Source organism: Chelonia mydas, chromosome 16 (genome assembly GCF_015237465.2).
Source record: "Chelonia mydas isolate rCheMyd1 chromosome 16, rCheMyd1.pri.v2, whole genome shotgun sequence".
Lineage (NCBI taxonomy): Eukaryota > Metazoa > Chordata > Testudines > Cheloniidae > Chelonia > Chelonia mydas.
The window spans coordinates 15,295,393-15,319,396 of NC_057857.1; the positions used below are offsets into that span (position 1 = coordinate 15,295,393).

The 24,004-nt window shown below is 40.3% G+C and overlaps 1 protein-coding gene across 2 annotated transcripts in view; it reads right to left on the bottom strand.

Moving 5' to 3' along the window:
• The window catches only part of MED27 (mediator complex subunit 27), a 173,480-nt gene that overhangs the window by 12,139 nt on the left and 137,337 nt on the right, over positions 1 to 24,004 (bottom strand). Inside the window, exons 5-6 of one of the 2 annotated variants that reach the window (XM_037879433.2) lie at positions 18,026 to 18,133; positions 6,377 to 6,418 (exon numbers count right to left, since the gene is read on the bottom strand). In XM_037879433.2, the coding sequence (XP_037735361.1) occupies positions 6,377 to 6,418; positions 18,026 to 18,133 (150 nt within the window). The remainder of the gene's footprint in view (positions 1 to 6,376; positions 6,419 to 18,025; positions 18,134 to 24,004) is intronic. The other variant, XM_043530238.1, reaches the window with a different exon arrangement.

The window sequence follows — 24,004 nt, forward strand, 5'->3', positions numbered from 1 at the left end:
GGAAAAATTGGAAAACGTCCAGAGGAGGGCAACAAAAATTATTAGGGGACTGGAACACATGATTTATGAGGAGAGGCTGAGGGAACTGGGATTGTTTAGTCTGCGGAAGAGAAGAATGAGGGGTGATTTCATAGCTGCTTTCAACTACCTGAAAGGGGGTTCCAAAGAGGATGGATCTAGACTGTTCTCAGTGGTAGCAGATGACAGAACAAGGAGTAATGGTCTCAAGTTGCAGTGGGGGAGGTTTAGGTTGGATATTAGGAAAAACTTTTTCACTAGGAGGTTGGTGAAACACTGGAATGCGTTACCTAGGGAGGTGGTGGAATCTCCTTCCTTAGAAGTTTTTAAGGTTAGGCTTGACAAAGCCCTGGCTGGGATGATTTAGTTGGGGATTGGTCCTGCTTTGAGCAGGGGGTTGGACTAGATGACCTCCCGAGGTCCCTTCCAACCCTGATATTCTATGATTCTATGGTGTGTTCTAAAGTAGGCAGCTCTCAACAAGAAAAACAACAAAAGATTGAAGTTCCTTAAGTAACTGCTTCCTCAATGTAGTATGGTAGGATACAGGAGTTTTCCTGAGGGTAGGGTTTGGTGGCTGTGTCAAAAACCTCTGAAAACCAAAAATATTTAATCTGCTTGGTTTTCTTATTTGGACTTGATCAGACATTTAATCTTTGCTTAACCAGCTACTTAAATACAGCCAAGTACTGATCATGGAAGCAAGCAATCAGCCAGGTGATCCTCGAACAGTCCGTCTCCTCTTTTTGAGCAGGCATCATCAGTAGTCCAGTATTCAGCTCATGCACACATTGTTTTATTCAGATATTATTGACAAGAATACATCTTCATACATTACAATACTTGTGTGTCCTTGTAATGGTGACAATTGTGCCCTAAACTTGATTAGTTTGGGACTGCAAACCTCTTAGACAAAGACCCGGATGCACAGCAAGAAATGCAAATAGCATCGGGCACTGTCAGTGATGTACTACTGTCTCTCCTCCCTGAAAGAAACTAGCATTTGAAAATTTGGAGAAATAGAACCCCGAACACTAGGATATATATGACTACTCAAAGCACTCTTTTGTGGAAGGCATATTTTCGTTCATATGTTCAATTCTCCTGTGGTTGCATTGTGCTTGTCTTGTTCTTGCAGGATTTTTTTACACTGTAATTTTTAGACTGTGATCATTTCCTTACATTACAAACAGCTTGTTGAATAAAAGACAGAAGCATGATTCGTCTTATAAAACATGTACATATGCATTCAGGTCTACACACTCTATTTTATCATCCATAATGCCCTCCTACCGCTAGATATTTTAAAGATCATGACTAACTGCACAAAGGAAAAATCTAAGCAACTGTTTAACAATTAACCAGAAAATACTGGAACTAGCTTGTTTGCTGGTTTTGCCAACTATCTTTGAAATCTCTTGAAGCTTGGGTTCAAATGTAGGTAGGATCTCAAAGAAGAAATCTAAAGGATTGTTTAGTCCCTGCTGTACATGTGAAACCATCATACAACCAACTTGCAATCTGACTACTGTGAATCTCTGTTTAGGGTAGCCCACTATTAGGCTACCAGGTGTGCTGTAGGACAAAGACTGAATTGGCAGGAATACACGTGAGTTTACATGGTGCCTATGCATCAAATAGCTAATTGGGGGGTGTGGGGGAAGAGAAGGAATAAATTACATTAGACAGATAAACTATATCTTGTTATTGAAGGGCTCAACTGATAGTTAAGGGTAGAAGTTAGCTACTGGTAGAGTGTTTCATTCACTACACTACAATAAAAATAACTATACTGTCCTTTTTCCTTCTACTTTCCCTCTCAATGAGAAGCTATGAAGCTTGCTCCAGTCACTACAATATTTTCCTTCAAGTCACCTACTTGGCATTCCATACCCCTCACCTCTATTTTTCAGATTTCACAGCAAAATTTAAACAGTAAATATTTCTAAATTTCTTGTCTTATTCCTCCTCTTAGGTTACTGAATGAAGACATGTGAGGTGTTAAAATAGGGAGGTTAAAGATCAAAACAGTCACCGCACCTGCTGAGTTTAAATGTCAGAAAAATATGGAAACAAGTAAACCTTTTCTTTATTGTTTGTGGTTTTGCCCTTTCAAATATTCCCCCCTTATTTTTAAGTTCCATTCTCTGAGACTAACCCTGCTGGTAGATTTGGTGGCTATAAAAGCTTATTCACCCCAGGACGAAGTTCAAGAAGTCTCCAGGGAACCTTAGTAAATGACTGTACATTTTAGCAGTAATGGGCCCACTGGGAGTTCTCCCCCTTGGTATTATACACACATGGGTATCCTGTCTAATAAGGAGGAGAGAAAAGGCTTGCTGACACAGCCAACGGTTGCAGACGAAAGTCAGGACAAATTTAGCTTCATTTGACAGGGTTGGATAAAGGATCACAGGTCTCTGGTCCTTAACCTAGAAAGTCATGCTGCAGTCCTGTGAGAATTTGACAGGTTTGCAGCTTCCATGAGCAGATATCTTGTGAGCTCCAGATGTTGTTATATTGTCATTGAAGAGAGTTTGGGAACTACGTCCAGCTTTTTAAAAATAAATGTCCCTGCCCTTCAAAGGAATGATGGATTCTGCAGCATTAAAGGAAACGGACACAGTCAAAGGGCTTCCCAGCCTCCTTGGTGGAAGTCATTGTTGCTCTTCTGAGAAGGTGAAAACTGAGCCATTTCCACAAAGGGTCAACACTGATTGCACATAGAAAAAGATTTCATGGACATACAAATATGTTGTGACATGGGTAGACAGACAGAGATAAATTCAAAAAATGGTGGGAAAACATTTATTCTGGAGACTTAAGAGTGCCAGACAAAATCACTTCTCCAACACTACTTTATCTGATATCCTTTAACTCATGTTGCTATATCATTATTTCAATGTATTAAAAAGAATTTGATGGGAGCATAACTTCATCAGAGAATAAAAAAAGCAAAATCACAGCATTTTCCACCAGCTGTTTAGAAATGTTGACTATATTTTTCTAGGTCCTAGTTTTAACTTATTTCCCTATTAGTGCACAGTTATAGGCTCCGCTACTGATTCTCAGGAAGAAATGATATCTTGCATTTCTATAATGTTTTTCATCCAAGGAACTCGAAGCAATGCAACCAAGATTCAGAGCTCCTGTGAGGTAGGAAAGTATAATCCCTATTTTAAACATAGGGAAACTGATCCACAGAGAGGTTAAGTGATTACTCAAGGTAGCACAGTGAGCTAGTGGCAAAGCTGGGAACAGAACTCAAAAACCCCTGCGTAACAGACCGTCGCTCAAGCCATTAGACAACACTTCCTCCCTCCAGCAACCATGTGTTTCTTATTTTAAACTAATAAGTTTTATATTATTTGATTAGTTTTCCTGGATAGGAATGATAAATAGTAATTTAATATTCAGATAATTTAATTCTATTTCAATTATGAATGAAAAGTTGTAGACTATTTGCAATGAAAAATGAACATAAGAACAGCCATACTAGGTTAGACCAATGGTCCATCTAGCTGAGTATCCTCTCTTCTGATAGTGGCCAATGCCAGATGCCTCAGAGGGAATGAACAGAACAGGCAATCAGTGAATGATCCGTCCCCCGTCATCCACTTCCAGCTTCTGGCAGCCAGAGACTAGGGACATCCAGAGCATGGGTTTGCATCCCTGACCATCTTGGCTAATAGCCATTGATGGACCTATCCTCCATGAACTTATCTAATTCTTTCCTGAATCCAGTTATACTTTTGGCCTTACAAGTTCCACAGGTTAACTGTGTGTTGTATGAAGAAGCACTTCCTTTTGTGTGTTTTAAACCTGCTTCCGATTAATTTCATTGGGTGACCCATGACTCTTGTGTTATATGAAGCAGTAAATAACATTTCCTTATTCACTTTCTCCATACCATTCATGATTTTATAGACCTCTAACATATCCCCCCTTAGTTGTCTCTTTTCCAAGCTGAAAAGTCCCAGTCTTTAAGCTCTCCTCACAGGGAAACTGTTCCATACCCTTAATCATTTTTGTTGCCCTTCTCTGTACCCTTTCCAATTTTAATATATCTTTTTTGAGACAGGGAGACCAGAACTGCACGCAGTATTAAAGGTATGGATTTATGTGTCAGTTTTGGTGGGTTTATTTCCTGTACAGCCCCTAGATAGATATGAGATGGTTAAAGTTTCTTTTCACTACTGATATGTATTCAGCACTCTACATATTTCATTGAATTTAATTAACTTAATATTTTAAAAGAAAATTTAGTGAGTTAATTGTGCTGCAATGACAGTGCTAGAGAACAAAGACTTACCCCTCTCCTGTGGGTAATGGGATGTGAACAAAGGAAGTACAGACTTCTCCCATACTTTCTCACCAAACTACCTCACCTCTGACCTGACGGGCCACCACCTAGGAGGGAGGGGAAGTCCACTGTACATGCTTAAACTTCTGGATTGAACTGAGACTGCCAAACTAATTTTTATGGTCATTTTGCACCTAGATACTACTCTGATTATTGCCCTATAAATATCTTAGTTAGAAGCTAGGTAAAATTACAGGGCCAACTAGCATCCAGTGTGATGGTGGCTATTATGTGGATTCCTAACAAGTAGGAACTGTACTGAGACTTCCAACTTGCTTCACTAACTATTATGCAGCCACTGGGCTGGCTTTGAACTGGTGGCATAAACTGTAAAAGAATTCCTGATCTTTTTACCAATTATATTTACAGTTTAGAATGTGTAGCTGATACTTCTACCCACTTGTCAAACTGATTGCACTAAGGTGAGAACTATTACTATGTGGGTTGGTCCCTTTTAAAAATATATTCTAAACTAAACATCTAAGGAATGCCTATTATGATGATTTGCAATACATTTATTCCCAAAATGTAGCTGGCACTGTACAAACATATAGGAAGATGCAGCCTCTTTCTCTTGAGATCATAATATAAAAAACATGGAGAATTTCAGAAGACATACTTAATTGCAAAAACCTAAACCTGTTCCATTGCAATAATTACTTCAAAGCATTATTGATAAAAGATTATTAAGATTAATTCTGCACTAACTTACTTTCCACTGCATTCTTCTCTCCCTGACATAGGAAAGAAAATATTTTTGTGGACAGAGAAGAATTAACTGATTAAAGAATCCTTTACCTGTCTCTAGAGTAAAGAAAGAGCTACAGTGGTATTCTTTCTGGCTTAATACTAGTCAGGGAGGGACTGCTACCTACCTCCCAAAAAGCTGCCCCTTTGATTTTTAGCGGGTTAGTATCATAGGTCAAAACTGCTTTCTTTTGACTGCACATGAAATCCTGGGAGGGAGTTTGGATTTTGGGGAACATTTATGCCCAAATACAGGTGATATACCTTTAGTTTTGACCCCTGCTTTTATGCCCTTTAGAGTCCCTGACCCATAGTTGTTATACAAACTACAGAAGTAGATGAAAGGAATATAGTAGCTTGAGCCTTAAATTCCTTGAACTGTGGTTTAAATGTAATGAAATTGTAATTTAAAGCCAGTTCAGTTTGAACTTACAACATTTTGGCCAGAGGTTTTCATAGAGAAATTTTATTTCACTTGCCTTGAAAAAAAAAAAAGCACAATGTCCAAAAGTGTCTTCAAACTCTTGGCAGGTTTATACTTACTGGGCTTATTTTTGTCTCATACCATTCTCACATACGTGGAATGCCCCTGATTTCAGTGGAATTACTTTAGTTTACAGGAGCATGAGAGGACAAACAGGTCCAATACCTAGCTTTAAGGTAAAATTTTCAGAACTGCCCAAGTCCCACTGACTTATTAAAATTAAACCTCAAGAAGAGGAATGTGTGGAATTTGTTTCAGAGAAGTTTGGAAATGGTGCCTGTTGACTTCCCTCCCCATAGAGGGTGCACTTTTTCCTTTAAACTGAGAAAGCAAAAGAATAGATTTTTAGACTTAAACTACTTAGAAAGAATTAATCAAACTAAAGCTCAAAAGTAAATAAGTAAAAAAAAAGTAAAAAAATGTTTTCTCAGGCTAGAGAGGAGAAAGTCCCATAGTTTGGACCCTGATCACCATGGCTAGGGTCAGAGATATGCCAGGATATAAGTGTAAAGTAATCTGAGAACAAAAAAAAGTGTATCCTATTTTTGTCCTATTTACTATCTTCAATCATTGGAGATTGTATTTTGTTCTTTGCAAGCCGTGATGGCAGTTTTATAGTCACATTTAAGATGGCTGACAAATAACACAATACCTAATTGCTTTTGCAAAGTGTTTGTCTATTCAAAATCAAGAAGTTCTGCAAGACACAGAATCCACATTTCTCTTATAGGCACTGGGTAGAAAGTAAATGGTGTCAGACTTACCTTCTGAAAAACCTGATAGTTGGATTTGGACCATATGTCAACCTGTAGTAAGAAAAAAAAAAAAAATATATATATATATATACACACACACACACACAACCACACGTGGATTCAGATGAACATTTTATTACACTAAGATTGGTCTTGAAAAAAATCTATAATCCTCGATCATCAGAAATAAGCAGTCTAAACAAAGAGACAGAGGAGCATATTTGTTTCTTAACATTACCTTGGTTTCCAGTGTGCAGGCTGATAGGGATTGCTCAACCTCAACAGAATGTTTTAGGATTTTTCTCTTGCATTCACTCACTGGACTTTACTAGGTTAAAAATTGAGTTTATGCTACTGAGTTAACTGCTCCAAAAACTAGACTATAAAGCCACTCTGCTGTCCTCTTTCTAATCTGTCAAGACTCACCTAAATTGCCTAAAGGAAATTACCAACTGATAATGGCTAGATGGAGGGCCAGTAAAGACTTCCAATATTTATTTGTATATATCTATAGAGATCTCTTATTTATATTTAAAAAGTGTCAGGGGCATCTATATTTTGTCGAGTCTTCAGCCAGTTGTTGGTGATTTCTTATTACTAAAACTAGATGGGCTGGCACACAAAATTGACACATTTAGCACTATTAATTGAAGTGATATTAACAAAGGAAGCCAAGTTTTTTGTATCTCATGCTGAAGATATACTTGAATCCTTGGCACTAAGGATTTAACACAAGAAAACTTGTCAACTGTGAAATTCCACTGTGAAGGCTGCACCCTTCATTATCCTTTAGTATTCAACTACAGACATTTCACATACAGACAATTAATGAAATGAGTTATTGTATATTTTTATTGTATTTTTAATATGGTAGAATGGAACCTTGAGTGCTTTGGTGCTAGGCTACCTAATAAATATTAAAAGGAGTTTTCTCTGAAATATTATACTGCCTAGCCCTTTCCACTTGTTCTACCGCCCATATGCATAGATAACTTCCTCTGACTTCAATAACAGTTGTGTGGCTTTAGTTATATACACATATGGGCTGCAGGATCCTGTGGGATACAACAAGAAAAAGAGTAGTGCAGGACTTTTAAAGTGGTGTCTACTAACAGTGCTGTTCTAACTTGGTTTTAACCACTATGTGCTCAGTCTGACAGTTGAGATATTCATAATGTCGTTTCCTAAAATGGGCAGTGGTATTTTCCACATAAATAATGTTTTCTATTATCTCAGTTTCATGACCCAGCATTTCTGAGCTAATTTTACAATAAGAGGAATAAAGTGAGGGACATTTGATATATACGTATGATAGACCATTGTAGAGTCTCACTACAACAAAACCCATTTCACATATGTACACTGTTAGAATGCCTAGAGGTTTTCAGTTCTCAAGGGCGGTTTATACACCATGTGAATCAGAAGAATTTTATACAATAAGGTCCACACTTAAAAAAAAAATCTGTCCTATAAGGTTATTTTGCATTTCTACGTCACCATTAATCAGTAAATCCCTCAAAATGCTTTACTTGCAGTAGGCACATGACTATCTAAGGTATTATATGCCCCAACGATGGACACATAACCACCACCCTATACCGGAAACCTACTGAGCGCTATACTTACGTACATCCCTCCAGCTTCCATCCAGGACATACCACACAATCCATTGTCTACAGCCAAGCTCTAAGATACAACTGCATTTGCTCCAATCCCTCAGACAGAGACAAACACCTAGAAGATCTCTATCAAACATTCTTAAAACTACAATACCCATTTGCTGAAGTGAAAAAACAGACTGACAGAGCCAGAAGATTACCCAGAAGTCACCTACTACAGGACAGGCCCAACAAAGAAAATAACAGAACGCCACTAGCTGTCACCTTCAGCCCCCAACTAAAACCTCTCCAGCGCATCATCAAAGATCTACAACCTATCCTGAAAAATGATCCCTCACTCTCACAGATCTTGGGAGACAGACCAGTCCTCACTTACAGACAGCCCCCCAGCCTGAAGCAAATACTCTCCAGTAACCACACACCACACAACAGAAACACTAACCCAGGAACCTATCCTTGCAACAAAGCCCGATGCCAAATCTGTCCACATATTTATTCAAGTGACACCATCATAGGACCTAATCACATTACCCACGCCATCAGGGGCTCATTCACCTGCACATCTACCAATGTGATATATGCCATGATGTGCCAGCAATGCACCTCTACCATGTACATTGGCCAAACTGGACAGTCTCTATGCAAAAGAATAAATGGACACAAATCTGACAGCATAACATTCAAAAACTGGTAGAAGAACACTTCAATCTCTCTGGCCACTCAGTAACAGACTTAAAGGTGGCAATTTTGCAACAGAAAAGCTTCAAAAACAGACTCCAACGAGAAACTGCTGAGCTTGAATTAATATGCAAACTAGATACCATTAACTTGGGTTTGAATAGAGACTGGGAGTGGCTGGGTCATTACACATATTGAATCTATTTCCCCATGTTAAGTAACCTCACACTTCCTTTTCAACTGTCTAAATGGGCCATCTTGATTATCACTACAAAAGTTTTTTTTCTCCTGCTGATAATAGCTCATCTTAATTAATTTAGCCTCTTACTCCACCTTTTCATGTTCTCTGTATGTATGTGTGTGTATATATATATATATTTTCTTACTATATGTTCCATTCTATGCATCCGATGAAGTGGGCTGTAGCCCACAAAAGCTTATGTTCAAATAAATTTGTTAGTCTCTAAGGTGCCACAAGTACTCCTGTTCTTTTTGTAGTATTTGAGCGACTCAGTGTCTTTAATATTCTGACCATGTATTTAAAGACTACTCGTGTAAGCAGGGTCTTGCAAGTTATGCTTAAGCTCAAACAAAAGCTTGATGTGGGAATTAATGGGTGATGGTCTATGACCTGCATCATGCTTAAGATGAGACAGTCATAATGGCCCCTTCCAGCCTTAAAAAACAAAGAAACAAAAAATATGTTATCTTCTAGAATTCTCCTATGAAGTGGGTTTATATTATCCCCATTCTACAAGTGGGGAAACTGAAGCACAAAGAGGTTAAGTGACTTGCTCAAGTTCACAGAGCTGCAACAGATTTCCAGAAGTCTGACTTTGTACTGGTTTTGACCATTAGACAGCTCTGCTTCAACCTTCACACACATCTAAGAAGGGATCTAATGAAATAAAACATTCCTTGTTTTGCAATGAATAAGGCATACGGTGTTTAAGTTTCATTTTATTAAAGCTGTAGTATGAAATCTCATAAATAAGTCCTGTTGAACCAATGTGCCACCTCAGAGCCAGCAAGATCTCCTAAATTCATTTGTAGGAGATTGTGCTGATCTATGTGAATATTTATCAGTTTCAGCCTGTCTCTATAACAAGGGCATTTCTTCTAATCTTTTGCTGGTCCTGTGTCCACGAGTAAGTGATTCAGCAACAACTGACACAGAACACATTTAGCTGAATTAAGTGAGAGGACTGGTCTACAGGAACCAAATAAAATACCCCTTTGAAAACTGTACTTAGATTTCCAAACAGGTGGGGGTGTTTTTGTTTTGTTTTTTTGTTAGGCTAGATTTAAGGTTGTGGGTACTGAACCTATCTGTGGTTTCAGTGCCTTTTACTTTTCAACAATATAGGAGCTAAAAACACCAAACAAATAGGAGTTAAGGTTGCACTTCTCAAACAAGGGACTGATTCACACATTTACACAAGCACAACTGATATGCTAGTGCAATTTTAACACAGCCTTCAGAATATACTGTCTCGGTGGAGGTAGCAACGATGGCAACTTCCTCCCTCCTTTCCTGACCTCCAGCTTATTTCCTATTACTATAGGGCCTCATATAGTCATAATTTCTCATCTGCAAATCTTATCATGGAAATCACACTTATTGCAGAATTGTGCTGCAGAGATATGTAGCTTTCATTTTAAAAATATCATTTCTAACCTTTACGGTTGGGTGGAAAACATCAAAAACATGAATTAAAAGTAAAATGCTGCAGGGAGTCTGATGTGTGGCCTGATCCATTCACTTCTGTCAGAACCCTGTGGACTCCATTGTTCTGCAGCCATAGAAATTGGCATTTTCCCCAAATACTATGGAATTCAGAATTTCTGCCACTGAATTTACTGTTTTGTTGTAGCTATGTGCCCAGCATTTTGTCTTCTCTCTCCCTGCCCTTCTTGGACCTACATGCAGCTGTGTCTTGCGCTCCAACTTTCCCCATAAAGGGGAATTAATGGGATTAAAGTGCATGTTCTTCCATGGAGCCAGGCAGCAGAGAGTAAAAGGTGTTAGAGTGGGCATGTCCAGCTTGTAGCCAGGAAGTGGCAGGAGCCAAAAGTTTGGGCTGTTGCATGGCCAACAGCATACCAGCTGAAGCCCAGTAAGCTGGGGAGGTAAAACTGCTGAAGACAGCTAAAAGCTCACCACTCCGGAGGATGAAAGAGGTTCTGAGCTGGATTACTTGGCATTATGGGAGCCAAGAAATGGAGCCAGGACACCTGAAGAGAGTAAGGAAAAACCCATCCGGAAAAATAAACACCGTCTAAAATGAAGAATTTTACATCAATGAGTTTTTTTCAGCTATGAGCCAGTGATGTGTTTGAGTGTATATGGGTGGAAGATAGGAATTCAGGGTATTTAATGGCAGTAGAATAAACTAATATTGCTGTGGAATTTAAGGGTAGCTATGATTTTTGGTTCCATTGTGCCATGAAGTACACAGGGCCCTGATTATTAGTTCTCTTGAGTAGCACCTAGATGGCCAAAAGAGGACTGGAGCCCTGTACAGAGGTAGACACGATATGTGCTCTCCCCTCCCCCCCCAATAGCAACCTACGGCCCCAATCCTGCAAAGATTTACACCTGGGCTTTAATGTATAATTTTAACACTGCATTGGAGTTATCTTTATCATTTAGTTATATTATTGTTTATATATTTTAACAATTTTTTGTATACAAAGGAGAAATCAGACATTCTAAGTGTTTGGCAAGAAATAGGAACAGATCCTATTTACGAAGTTCTGCTGAAGTTTACATTCTTACATATAAACAGGTTAGTTTTGTTTGGTCAACCTCCTTCTTTAAAATAAATTATAGCTATACAATTATTTTGATTTTTTTTCTGTTATGGTAATGCTCAAAGGCTCCAATAATGATCAGAACTCCTTAGAAATGCATGGTCTCTGCTCCACAGAGATTTCACTAAATTGAAAGAAGTCACAGTAAGTAAGGGTAGGTTTACGGCAGCATTTCTCAAATGTGGCCACAGCCTCCTGTGCATATTTATTTGGTTTTCCTAAAGCTAATCAAGTATTTTAGGAAAAAGTGTGAGAGTGGCCTCCAGCAAGGGTTGGTGGCCACGCTCTGAGGTTACCAAAAAATGTGTCCTGAGAAACCCTGGTCTACAGTGCAATCATGGAATGAGATTGCAGCTTGTATGTATCTATCTGAGCTAGTTTTAATGTAAGTAGCTCAGATACTGAGTAGTGACGCTATAGGAGAGTGTGCTTAAGTGTGTGCTAGCTGCATGAGTAATTTAACCAGGGTTCTTGGCAGCCTTGTACAGACCTCACTGAATTGCACACTGCCACAGCTTCACTAAGCAGGTACCCGAGTTAGCTAGATTAAAGGTAGCTCAGCTATATCCACATGAGCTGTAATCACATCCTGTGATTGCAGTGTAGACATATCCCAAATGTGACAAAAGAGAAGGGGATTGAGATGGTGAAAGGAAGAGAAGTTGAGAGCAATATTAATAAGTTCACATGGTTACAGAGATTAGCAATGTATCTAAGTTAATAGTTCCCAATCATTTAAGAGTACTATTTGGACTTTTTGGCCCCAGACCTAGACATGGTTAACTAGCCTACTTCTTGTAGATGTCAAAGCAGAAGTGGGTCTTGTGGAGGGATTTGGAGGGAGGAGAAGGTAAGAGTGACCTTATGGATCAGTTCAAGAAGTATGTTTCATGCTTGAGAGTTGGCATGGAGTCAGTTGCAGGAGACTGGACAACTAGGCAGTCAAGGCTAGCATTACTGACAGAGCAGTGGGTGACATGATGACATACAAGAATGAAGAGACAGAGATAGAGAGAGAGTCAAAAAGGATGTTCAAGGTCAGGATGTGAAACTAACTTGATTTGGTGGTGGCAGGGGAGTGCTAATGGCAGGATTTAGTGGGGAACGTGTCTGAGAAAGATGACGGTAGCAGTTCCCTTTTGTATAACTGGTGAGAGGCAACACAGGAATAGGGAAAGGCAGTCTTACATTTTAGTAACAAATACGCATGCTTGTAAAGCTAACTACAATTTAAGACGCACAGAAAATTAATTTAGAGTTTGTTTTCTAGCTATTTTCATCTAACTGAATGTTGGTTGGTTGACCTGATTGATGGCAAAGCTTGTGTTATAATTGGAAAGCATATTTGTTATTCAGTTTCAATCTCCAGTGATGATCATTCTCCAAGCCAAATATATGATCCTCTCCAGTTTAATTCAAAATTTTTAAAAATTTCTATTTTAGATGCTGCATTTGGATGAATTTAACAGGTTCAGAATGTTCATTATTTGGCATGAATACTGAAAAACAGCAAAAGTAATAAATGTCTTATAGACCTGATGTTATCCAAGTTTAAAAAAACCCCAGCACACATGCAGGTATCTTAAATGACTGTCCACTTTTCTCCATGAAAAAAGAGGAATAAGGTAGGCGTACTAAAGAATGCATTGTTACAGATCTATTATTCGTCAACTTTTCACTTTCAATCAAGATACACATTTGTATCTAAAAAACTGCTGAAAGCACAATTTCGGGGCATCCTCTGCATCTGAATTAAACTGGGGCTTTTTTTTCCCAGTGCCCCACTCTCCCCACCCGTCCCTAGTATAAGTAACAAGAGACCATTTTCTGAAGGTCGTCTGAACGATTTCAAAGGCGATAACAAATCAAAATGTTCCCTGCATCTAATATCAAACGCGGCTGGTGCCAACACTTATTAAAGGAATCGGATTCAACCCCCCTTTCCACCCAAACACACACACATCCAGCTTTGAAGTGGAAAGAATGCAGGGATCAGAAATTACCCAAGAGACAGTTCTGGCTGTCTTTGAAGCTTTCCTTTGATACTACTATTTCTTTTCCTCTCTTACGCTAGGAGGCTAAAAGCTGCCTTTTTTTTTTTATTGATATGGGGTAATTAATGAAGGCATAGCATTAACATAACCCAAGTTCCTTAACATGATAATTCAACTGAGACACTTATGTTTCTTTAAGTAAGTCTAACTAATGCAGAATTAGGAATTTGTCTGCACAGTAATGTTAAATACCCGCGCCAAATATGCCATGTCATGGTTCTTCCCCATCTCTGTATTTACAGAAAAGCAGCCTGTCAGCATGCCAAACAAACCTGAAGAAGAGCTCTGTGTAGTTCAAAAGCTTGTCTCTCTTACCAACAGAAGTTGTTCCAATAAATGATATTACCTCACCCACCTTGTCTCTCTAAACAAATCTTAATGCAATTTTATTTCTATTAGCAGAATTAGGATACTAATGGCTCTGTTCATGAAAGCCTGCCCTTAAGGATGAGCTGCATGGATTTATTTTTTCAGGAATCTGGATGACATTACTAATAATTAAGGCTACGGTTTTGTCACGGAGGTTGCAGAAGTCACGGAATCCGTCACTTCCAAAGACCTCCATGACTTCAGCCCCAGCAGCTGGGAGCTGCAGGGTCCCATCGCTCCTGCAGCAGCAGGGAGCTGTGAGATACCCCTTCTGCCAGAGGCAGCAGGCCCCCAAGCTCTGAGCTGCCACGGTGGGGCAGGAAGACTCCCCGCAGCTCCCTGCCAGGCACCATGGCAGGGCAGGGGGACCCTCCCGTAACTCCCCACCAGGCACCACAGTAGGGCAGGGGTCCCTGGAGCTCTGAGCCCCCACAGGTGGTGGGGGCCCTGGAGCTCCCAGCCACCCCACAGCTGCACAGCCCCTTCCCATTTTATCATGAGTATTTTTAGGAAAAGTCAGTGACGGGTCATGGGCTTCTGTGAATTTTTCTTTATTGCCTGTGACCTGTCTGTGACTTTTACTAAAAATAACCACGACAAAATCTTAGCCTTACTAATAATTACTTTCCATGTCTGGATTGCAGTGCACTATGAGTATGTCAAGGTTTGAAATTAGGGGAGGCACAATACCATCTCTACAACTACAAACTAATTAAAATGCATCAGCATGTGGTGGAATGTACTGGGCCAGCAATAAAGCAGAGGAGACTGCACAACCATCAGAATACAGCATCTACTGTATGGAAAGAGCTGCCAGGTCTCACCTATTGTTTTTCAAAAAAATCCAACAAAAAGGCGTGCGGGGTATCATTTGCAATCTGGCAAAAGCAAGTTCGGCAGGTCTTTTGAATGCTTCATAATTAGGGCCCTACTTGAATAGTGAGATTGTCAAAAAAAAAAAAAAAATTGCAGCTGAGTTGTGGACAAGCCATGGAAAATTGCAGAAAAGTAACAACGGATCTTATTATTTGAGGTAATAAAGTCCATTATTACTTTTTTGTGACTTTCTGTTGTCGGCAGCCTGGGACTGAGAGCGGGGACTCCTGCTGTCAGCCCCACTCATGGCAGGACTCCCGCTGTCAAAGTTTAGGTGGAAGCTTAACACTGTGGAATCCGCAATTTCCACAATATTGCAAGTTAAGTAGAAACTTATTCCTAATTCAAATACAACCAGACCTTTTCAGAAAATGACTGGTCCTTATTTCTTTGCCAGTATGCAGAAATCTTTAAAAAAATAAATAAATAAATAAATAAAAAACCACAAACCAAACATTGTCCAATTTCTCCCCATGTTAGGTTAAGACCGCCTGCTAGATTTATTTTTTCCTCTTCATTTTAAATACAGTGTTATTTTTTTCTCATAAGAATAAAAATGATTGACTAATTGCATTTGCTGCACTCAGAGTAGAAGCTAGCTATTTGGCAGCTTCCTTACTCAGCTCTGCCAATGTACTTCCATAATGACCTGTAATAACCTGGCTATTCTAGTCTAAATTTTTTTCTGCAACTGCCAATTGTTCCTAACTATGCCAACTCTGTGTGGCTCAACAGCGTCCAAGAGAATCCACCAAACTCACTGCATCTATAAATCCTAAACTCTGATCCTTAAAAGTATCAATATCTACCCTACTCTCATACCAAACGCCTCAGCATTTAGTGTAATATTCTTCCTCTCAAAGATCAAAACCACATAAAACTTATTCATGCCCCTGACCCACGTACATTTGCCTTCATGTCTCTCTTCAGATCCACCTTCCACTCTAACCTCAAATCATCTCCTGGCCCTATCTTCACACTTAATCCTCCAGTTTTGGCCTCCTATTTATGTCTTGGAACTCTCCAGTAAGGGCGCTCCTCTTAATTCTGCTGCCTCTTTTGTCCAAACTCTCCCCATCCTTTCCTCCAAGCCACTTCCTGTGCACATTTCACCTTAAACTGTTATTGGACCTGCCTCACTGGAATATCGGGAAAATTAAGTGAATGATGTTTGTACAGCAATTTAAACACAAAGCACAATGTAACTACTACTATTGTTCTAACTTCTCTTTCCTATTTGGTTTATGATAAAGACAGAAACATAGGAATTGCCACAGTAGATGAAACCATTGGTCCATTTAGTCAGGAATTTTCTCGCTCATAGTGATGAGTACCAGATGCTTCTAAGAAACAAGCAAGACATCATGAAATGGACACCTATGAAATAACCTGCTCATAAGGAAAATTTCTTCCTAACTCCTTTTGCGATCCTAAGTATTGACTCTCTCTCTCTCAAAGATGATGTCTGAAATCTCTCCACAATTCTCTCCATTTCCTTCTATTCCTCTGTCTCTTTTTTTTTGGTTCAGGCTGGGAGTAGAAGAGCTGGAGTTGCAGTAGGCAACCGCTCTAAAATGCTTTTCCACAGCGTCTGTCGCAAGGGAAAAGGAAATGGCATTTACTATAATCACGCCTTCTCAGCAGACACAGACAGTAAAGAGCATTACTGCAAGAGTTCAGCCCTACTCTTCCTCTCCAATTACCAACATACTTAATTAGGGAAAAACAGGTAGCCCACTGCTTGTCAATATGCATTCCAGTTGGGCAAACTAGCAAGCGACATATTTATTCACTCAACATTTTTAAGTCAAAATTGCCGCTGGTTTAAGTGGACACAACTCCGTCAAACTCAAAGGAGTTATGCCTGCTTATACCTGCAAATAATCTGGGCCTTCAGGTTTGGGACTAGTAAAGTCCTAGACTAGCCTAGTGGAATAGTGAGCTGACGAGTGAGTGACAAGTTCATACAGTCTCACTGCAGGTGTTGGCAAAGACTGGAAGTGAGGCTGAAATGGTACACTCCTCTCATCAAATTATCAATGCTTTTTAAGAGGAGTAGGGTTATCGTTTTACTTGCTTGCAAAACCAGAGGTTTTATGGTTTTTCAGTGTCTCCTTTTATTCACTAATATCCAGAATATCTCCTGCTCCAGGGTGTATCTGATGGATAAGTGACCGTGTACCTAATCTGCATTACTAAGCGTGCAGATTTAAAACCAGTGGGCTCTCAAGCAATTTCTATTCTCCCCACTCCAAAAGGGAGAATTTCTTACCTGGAAAACAGAGTTGTACTTCCCTTTAACAGAGAGCTCTTAACCTCTTCTGTGGAAGAGAGGTTCAAACTCAGCCACTGAACTTAACGGTCAGTACATAACATGCTGCTGTGTGCTAAAACACGGGTTCCTCTTTTGAATGGAAAAAATCTCTCATTATAACATGGCCTATGGGTGCCACATGCTCATCTAGCTATAAAGAACTTTGTATTTTAATGGGATTCATAATAAGGGGAGAAAGCTCCTGAGAGAATGTGAATGACAGAGGTGCTCAGTACTTGTTACTGGCAAGGGTGAGTTGTGTTGGGTGTCTCAGCAAGAGAGCTTATTCCACTCTGAAAGAGAAAATAAAACTAAGATGAAGGCTGTCAGGTCCCATTAACATCTTCTGATGCTATACAGAGAGCCATATGGAGTGTGTGCTGTCAAAAGAAAGTAGAGGTTCAAGCAGGTTGAATTTTTCATAAAGCAAGTCACTCACGGAAATACAGGTTATACTTTCTTTAATAGCTGCTGTTCGAGATGCACTATTACCAACAAGCAACTTATTGAGGGCTACCAACGATTTTCATAACAGAGTTTATCAACTTGAGTATAAAACTAGCCCAAGATTTCCCAGTGGCTCTCAGAGACGAGAAATGTGAACCCTGGGCTATTGATGTGCTGGTACATTGAAAAAAATGTTTCCTCAGTAGACACTATTAATGAGGCAACTGTGGTGTAAGGTGATAAATTAGAAATTCAAGCAAGGGCACCAGGGCTTACAGAAAAATCAGACGTTTGGGTATGAAGAATCTGAGTGAAGTGTGCTAAATTTAAAGATGAAAAGCTTTGCAAAACATCAGCCGAGCCTCTTGTGATGGTTTCTTGTTCGCAAACGTACGTGGGATGAGGCTTCTTTTTTGTAGTTTCTCAAAAACCAGGGTATCAGGGGTAAATACGAAGTTTAGCTCTGCTAGAGATGAGGAAACCCTACCTTGCCATCTTCAGTGTGGACATCTTCATTATATCCTTTTACGATTGTCCGGTCAATGAAGAGACTCCGCATCACCACTATCACTTTTAGCACTTTTCCTAAGGTAACCTGTCAATAACAAGACAAGGACAAAAACAAAGCTGAAAGAGAGCTGGGTGAAGTCTGCGTTCACAAGGTCGTGGAGTTAATGGCTTACATTTGTGGGAATTTCAGTTTGCAAAATTTTACAGGAAGATGAAAATAAAGATCAAAAATACTGTGTGCATGTGTGAGGAAGAGAGGCAGATGATAAAATACAGAATTAAGTAAATAGTGTAGACCATTTGTGTCAGAAAATTTTTTAGATCATGAAATTCACCTGTACAGATATGACACTGCCAAACAACTCTCTCTTCCTTAAATTAACAAAACCCAATATGTCAAAAATACTGAGCAAATGTGACTGTTTTCAATATATTTTACGTTCCCCAACATAACTGCATGCATAACAAATACATTTAAAAAGAATCATCAGACTTTTCTAATGCTACCCCTGAAATGCACATTCAGGGTTTAAAGCAAAACATTTTCACTTTAACAAAAATGTAAAAGGAGGGGATGTTTTTAGCAGCAAGACTTTGCATTGCATATTACATGCAATGTGACTTCTCCTATGCAATTGTAGCGTTGTAAAACACGTACTGGAAAAACTTTCAAGCTTTGACATTTTGGGGTTCACCCAGACCAGTAATGGGTTTAATCACTGTCTGCCTTGAAACTCTGGGTGTCTTGTGGCCACTCTCACATTCCTGGAATGTCACACATTCTGGTACGTGTGAAATTGCACGGTCTTGCCCCTGCTGGCATGCCCATCCCCCTCCACGTGACATTGCATGCACCATGTGTGCAAGGTCATACTGTATGTGGGGTGCCATAATGAAGAGCGTACCACCACGACCCCCACTCCTGCTGGCATGGTCTTGCACACACCATGTGTGAGAGGTTATGCTGTCGGGGGTGGAGCGGCATGCTCTACTTTATGGCTTCCCTTGCCCAGTACCAGATAAAACCATGTCCGGGTTTGTCTCATTACCACATGGGGGACAAAGAACTGGTTTATAACTGGTTTTGGTTTATAACAAAAAGACTTGTTTATAACCTGACAAATGGCTTCCCTACTGTCAGCAGCGCACAAGCCATCCTCTGGCTTTGCGCAACCTGGTTACTCCTTGTAGGGTGATCTTAGTACCCTTCCAGCCTCAAATCTGCCTCCAAATCGTCCTACTGCAGGGACCAGTCCCTCTCTTGGATCCTCACAGAGAAAGTGAGAGGTTCACTGCCTTTATGGAGACAGTAAAACACTTCCAAGCTGTTAGCTTTACAGAAGTATACTCTTTACGGAACTTACACAACAATGCTGATTTATAATGAAAGCAAGTTAATAACAAAAGTACACAGATTAAGTAATATCAAGTAAAAGAGATAAAGGCAAAAATAGCTACAAGCAAATAAAAGTGAAAACACACAGCTAGAAGTCCAAAACTTAATCAACCAAGATGCAGTCTTTGTTCAAGATGGTTTCTCTCACCCACGGTCTCCTTTCCTGCTTTTACTGGTTGGCCTGGCCAGGACCCATCACACAGATCAAATTGCTTTGTTTCTTTGTCTCCTAAGGTGAAGGATAAAGATGGAGTATCTCTCTCTTCCTTATATCCCCAAAGGGGTTGTTTTTGTCTTACAAGTCAGGAAGGCCTCCGGGAGATTCAGTCTCCCTGGGGCACAGGACCCACGTTAATTCTCTGTCGAGTTCAGGAGCAGGATAACCCCTGGTTTAGCTTGATGGCTTTGTTTACTGCTAATATGTAAATTGAGGTAAACTCACTTCTCTTTGTCTAGGACAGATCTGTTTATCACCTTTACCTAGGCTAGGCTGTCTTGTCTTAAAACATGTCCTAGTAACATCACACAGAGAGAATTCATAACTTCATATACAACATTAACATATGCATTTTACAGTGATATTAATAACCAGAGCGGTGGTAGCTTTTAGATGATCCTTAAACACTTACCTTTTGGATAAATATCATGACAAGAGATTGGGTGAAGTGAGTTAGTTGGGTCGGTCTCAGGAGAGACAGAGTACCTGTGCTAGTGGGCATTAGGGCTCTTCGGGTCACACACATCAAGTACACAAACACGATAAGTGCCCAAAAAAGGACACCTAGTTAGAAATTGGGTCACCCTTTTTATCATACTAAGAGGAGGACTTCCCAACCAGCAAGCCAGAATATTTAGCCAGATTCTTTGACTATTAACCTGATCCTGCATAAGTAATGTACCATGTAGTAAGTTAACATTTCATTGTAACTTCGACTTAATAAAAGAATGAAATAAAAGAAGGCTAGCGTGATGCCCCTTTGGGAAAAAAATAAAAGGGGTAGGGGGCAGATTACAGCTACAAGAATAAAAAAAGGTTTCAATTTCAATAGTTTTAAAGGGATATTTACCCTTCTATTTTTAATTTATTCTGTAAAGAGTAAACATTTTGTGACAAAGCTCTGTCCTTGCCCCCCTGGGTCCCGCGTTTCCCGGCGGATTTCGCTAGCCTCAGAGGCTCACTGTGACCTTCCATGTAACCCTTCTTTCTCTAGAGACAAGGGTCACAGTCTACTGAGCCATTTTCAACATAAGCCAGCAAGGGAGGTGAGGAGAAGTTATCCTTCCTTGCACAGTCTCTGTTGTCTCCCAGTCTCAGTGATTAATCAGGGGGCAACGGTGGCGGGGCGGGGGGGAGCCCGGGCCCACCCTCTACTCCGGGCTCCAGCCCAGGGACCCTAATAGTATCAGCTATAGTAGCTGACCTTTTAGAAACCTGACATGTACAATTCCCTGGGCTACTTCCCCCACAGCAGCCCTTACTTCCTCAAGCTCCACTTCACCCTTACCTCAGGGCCTCCCTCCTTGTGCCTGATATGGTATGTACTACTCAGCCTCTCCAACAGCGCAACTTCCTTCCACAGCTCCTGACATGCATCCTCACCTGACTGACTGGGAGGCTTTTTACTAGTTTCAGCCAGCCCCTGATTGGCTTCAGGTGTCCCAATCAACCTAGCATTCTCCCTGCCTTCTGGAAAGTTCTTAATTGGCCTCAGGTGTCTTAATTGACCTGGAGCAGCTTCCATTTCACTTAACCTGGTACCAGGGATTTGTTTAGCCTGGAGCTAATATATCTATCTCCCACTACTTTTCTATAGCCATCTGGCCTTGCCCCGTCACAACATATAAAAAGTAAAACTAGTGTCAAAGGACATCTGTAGGATCCAGTGGAGTATAAGAAAAGAAATAAGCCTTAATTACTGACAAAATACAATAATTAAGAAAGCATTTTAATGTAATATCAATTTACTTTTCAAAAATTAGTTTGAGTTTTAAGGTTGTTAACAGGATGTGTGTCCAACAAGGATTTCTGTCTTTGTGATTAGTTATACAGACAGCATTACATAGTTTTTCCTCAATGGAAAATCATAAAAGTGAGAAAATATCTGTTAGATTACTTAAATCCATCTCCCAGCCAGTAGAGGACTATTTTCTACTGTATGTTCTCCAGGACTTTGTCCAGTTTAGATTAAAATGCACCAGAGTGATGGTGCTTCCACTGCTAACCTTGACAGACTATTCCACATTCTAATAAATCTCATTCTCCGTAGTTTTTCTGATTTTTTGCCTTAGCCCGCTGTAGTCTGGGGGGTGTGGTGTGCGCCCAGCGTGTGGGAGGCTGCGGGTTCAAAGCCCCTTTCTGGGGGGGGAAGGATAGCCCAGTGGTTTGAGCACTGGCCTGCTAAACCCATGGTTGTGAGTTCAATCCTTGCGGGGGCCATTTAGTGATCTCGGACAAAAATTGGGGATTGGTCCTGCTTTGAGCAGGGGGTTGGACTAGATGACCTCCTGAGGTCCCTTCCATGCCTGATATTCTATGCAAGTATCACTTAGGGGGGAGGGATAGCTCAGTGGTTTGAGCATTGGTGTGCTAAACCCAGGGTTCTGAGTTCAATCCTTGAGGGGCCCATTTAGGGATCTGGGGCAACTATGGGGAATTAGTCCTGCTCTGAGCAGGGGGTTGGACTAGATGACCACCTGAGGTCCCTTCCAACCCTGATATTCTATGAATTCGTCTTTTCTTAATTTCAACTCATGGCTCTTAGTTATCACTGTACCACTTTTAGTAATTCTCAATGCTTGGTGTGAGATTCTCATCCTCACACTGGCCCCTGTAAACAGGGTAAAGTGGCTCAAGGAGGCCTGTACACAGCTGTGACAGGATAAGAGATTTTTTTTTTTTTTATTGTTCACCAGGACACCTAGCTGGATGAACAGGAAGAGGGCATATTCCAAGCTTGCTGCCATCTCCTGCCAAATTTTGTCTTCATCAGACAATCATCCAGGTACAGGCAGAAGTGAATGCTTTCTTCTCAGATGGGTACCATGACTGCTAGGCATTTTATGAAGATCCTTGATGCTGTGGAGAGTCCACAGGGCAGTACTTTGGACTGATGGTGATTTGACCCCAATGCAAATCTCAGGTGCATCCTGTGGGCTAGGTGGATGGCTACGTAGAATTACGTGTCCAGTCTTGAACCTGAAGAGATGGATTGATAGAGGCAACTGTTACCATCCTGAATCTGAGCTGGCATATGTATTTGTTCAGTTTCCTCAGGCCTAGGACAGGAATTGCTCTCAGGTCAAAGTGTTGGATGAGGCTGACTTTAAAACCTGTACATGATGCGGCTTAAATTTCTTGGAATGGAGACTGAGATGGGGAGAAAAACTTGAGTGTGTAAAGAACTGGGCAAGTTAATGCTCCATTCTCGGGCACAGAAGACAAAGTCCTAAAATCTATCCTGGGTCTTTTACCCAGTCTAACGTAGCTTTACTGCCAGGCCACCTGCCCTCTTTTATAAATGACTTATCTATACACATGAATCTAACAAATAAAGGAAAGAACCTGTTATTGAAATATGTGCTAAACGTTCTAAATTTTAGCACTTAAGTACATTGCATCTTTCACTCTTACGTTTTAAAAATTATCAATCTGGGTTCTTCACAGCTGCCAGGTGTTGGAATATTAAGTTTCCTATTTTATACCCATGTTTTCTTGACAGTGGAGTTCCAGTAGTTTTTACGACTGAACAAGAGGGAGTGGGGGTTTCAGCAATTAATTTATTCTAGGACTTGAGTAATCCCCAAACTGAAGGGGTTGTGGCTCCTGTCAAGAGGATTAGGGAATGAAACAGAACTAGAGGCAGAAATTTTGGAAAGGTCACTGTGGTAAAGAATGATTAATAGTAATTTCTGTAATGTCACTGAAAGAATGAGGCCAGTAATACTCCACTCAGCAATGGCTGTACAACAGCCTGTCACCTAAGTGGGGAATGCTGTGAGATTTGGAAGCCGCAAGAGCTCCCCATAACTCCTTTCAGTGTGGAACAGAGTCCATATTACTACTCTGAGCTCCAGCAGTGCAGGTCTCTTCTTTTGGAGGTCAAGCCCCACTTGCCAGTCCTTTTTAAATGAACACTCAATGTACCCCCCCTTGACGTGCACACATGATAATCATAGGGCGCTACTATCAGTGTAGAGATCTGCTACTTTTCAATTTAATTAAAGTGGGCAACATTTTTTCCCTTCTAAAGCAAACTTTTCCCATTAAACTTCAACTTCTTCTGTCGATACCCTGTTAGACAGCACTTGGCTTTTTAATATTTCGCCTGTAGGATATGTGCCAACTCGCCCTTGATGTAAAAATTTTAATTCAAATCAATACATGTACAAGGTCACTTTAAAATTCAATTAATATGAATGGAAAAATATGCCCCACAGTTCTGTGAGCTGAAAATGGAACAGCTGCAAGTTAAACACTCATGTAGCTACTGTTTTGGTTCTGTGTCTACTAACAATGCTGTTCTAACTTGGTTTTAACCACTGTGTGCTCAATCTGACAGT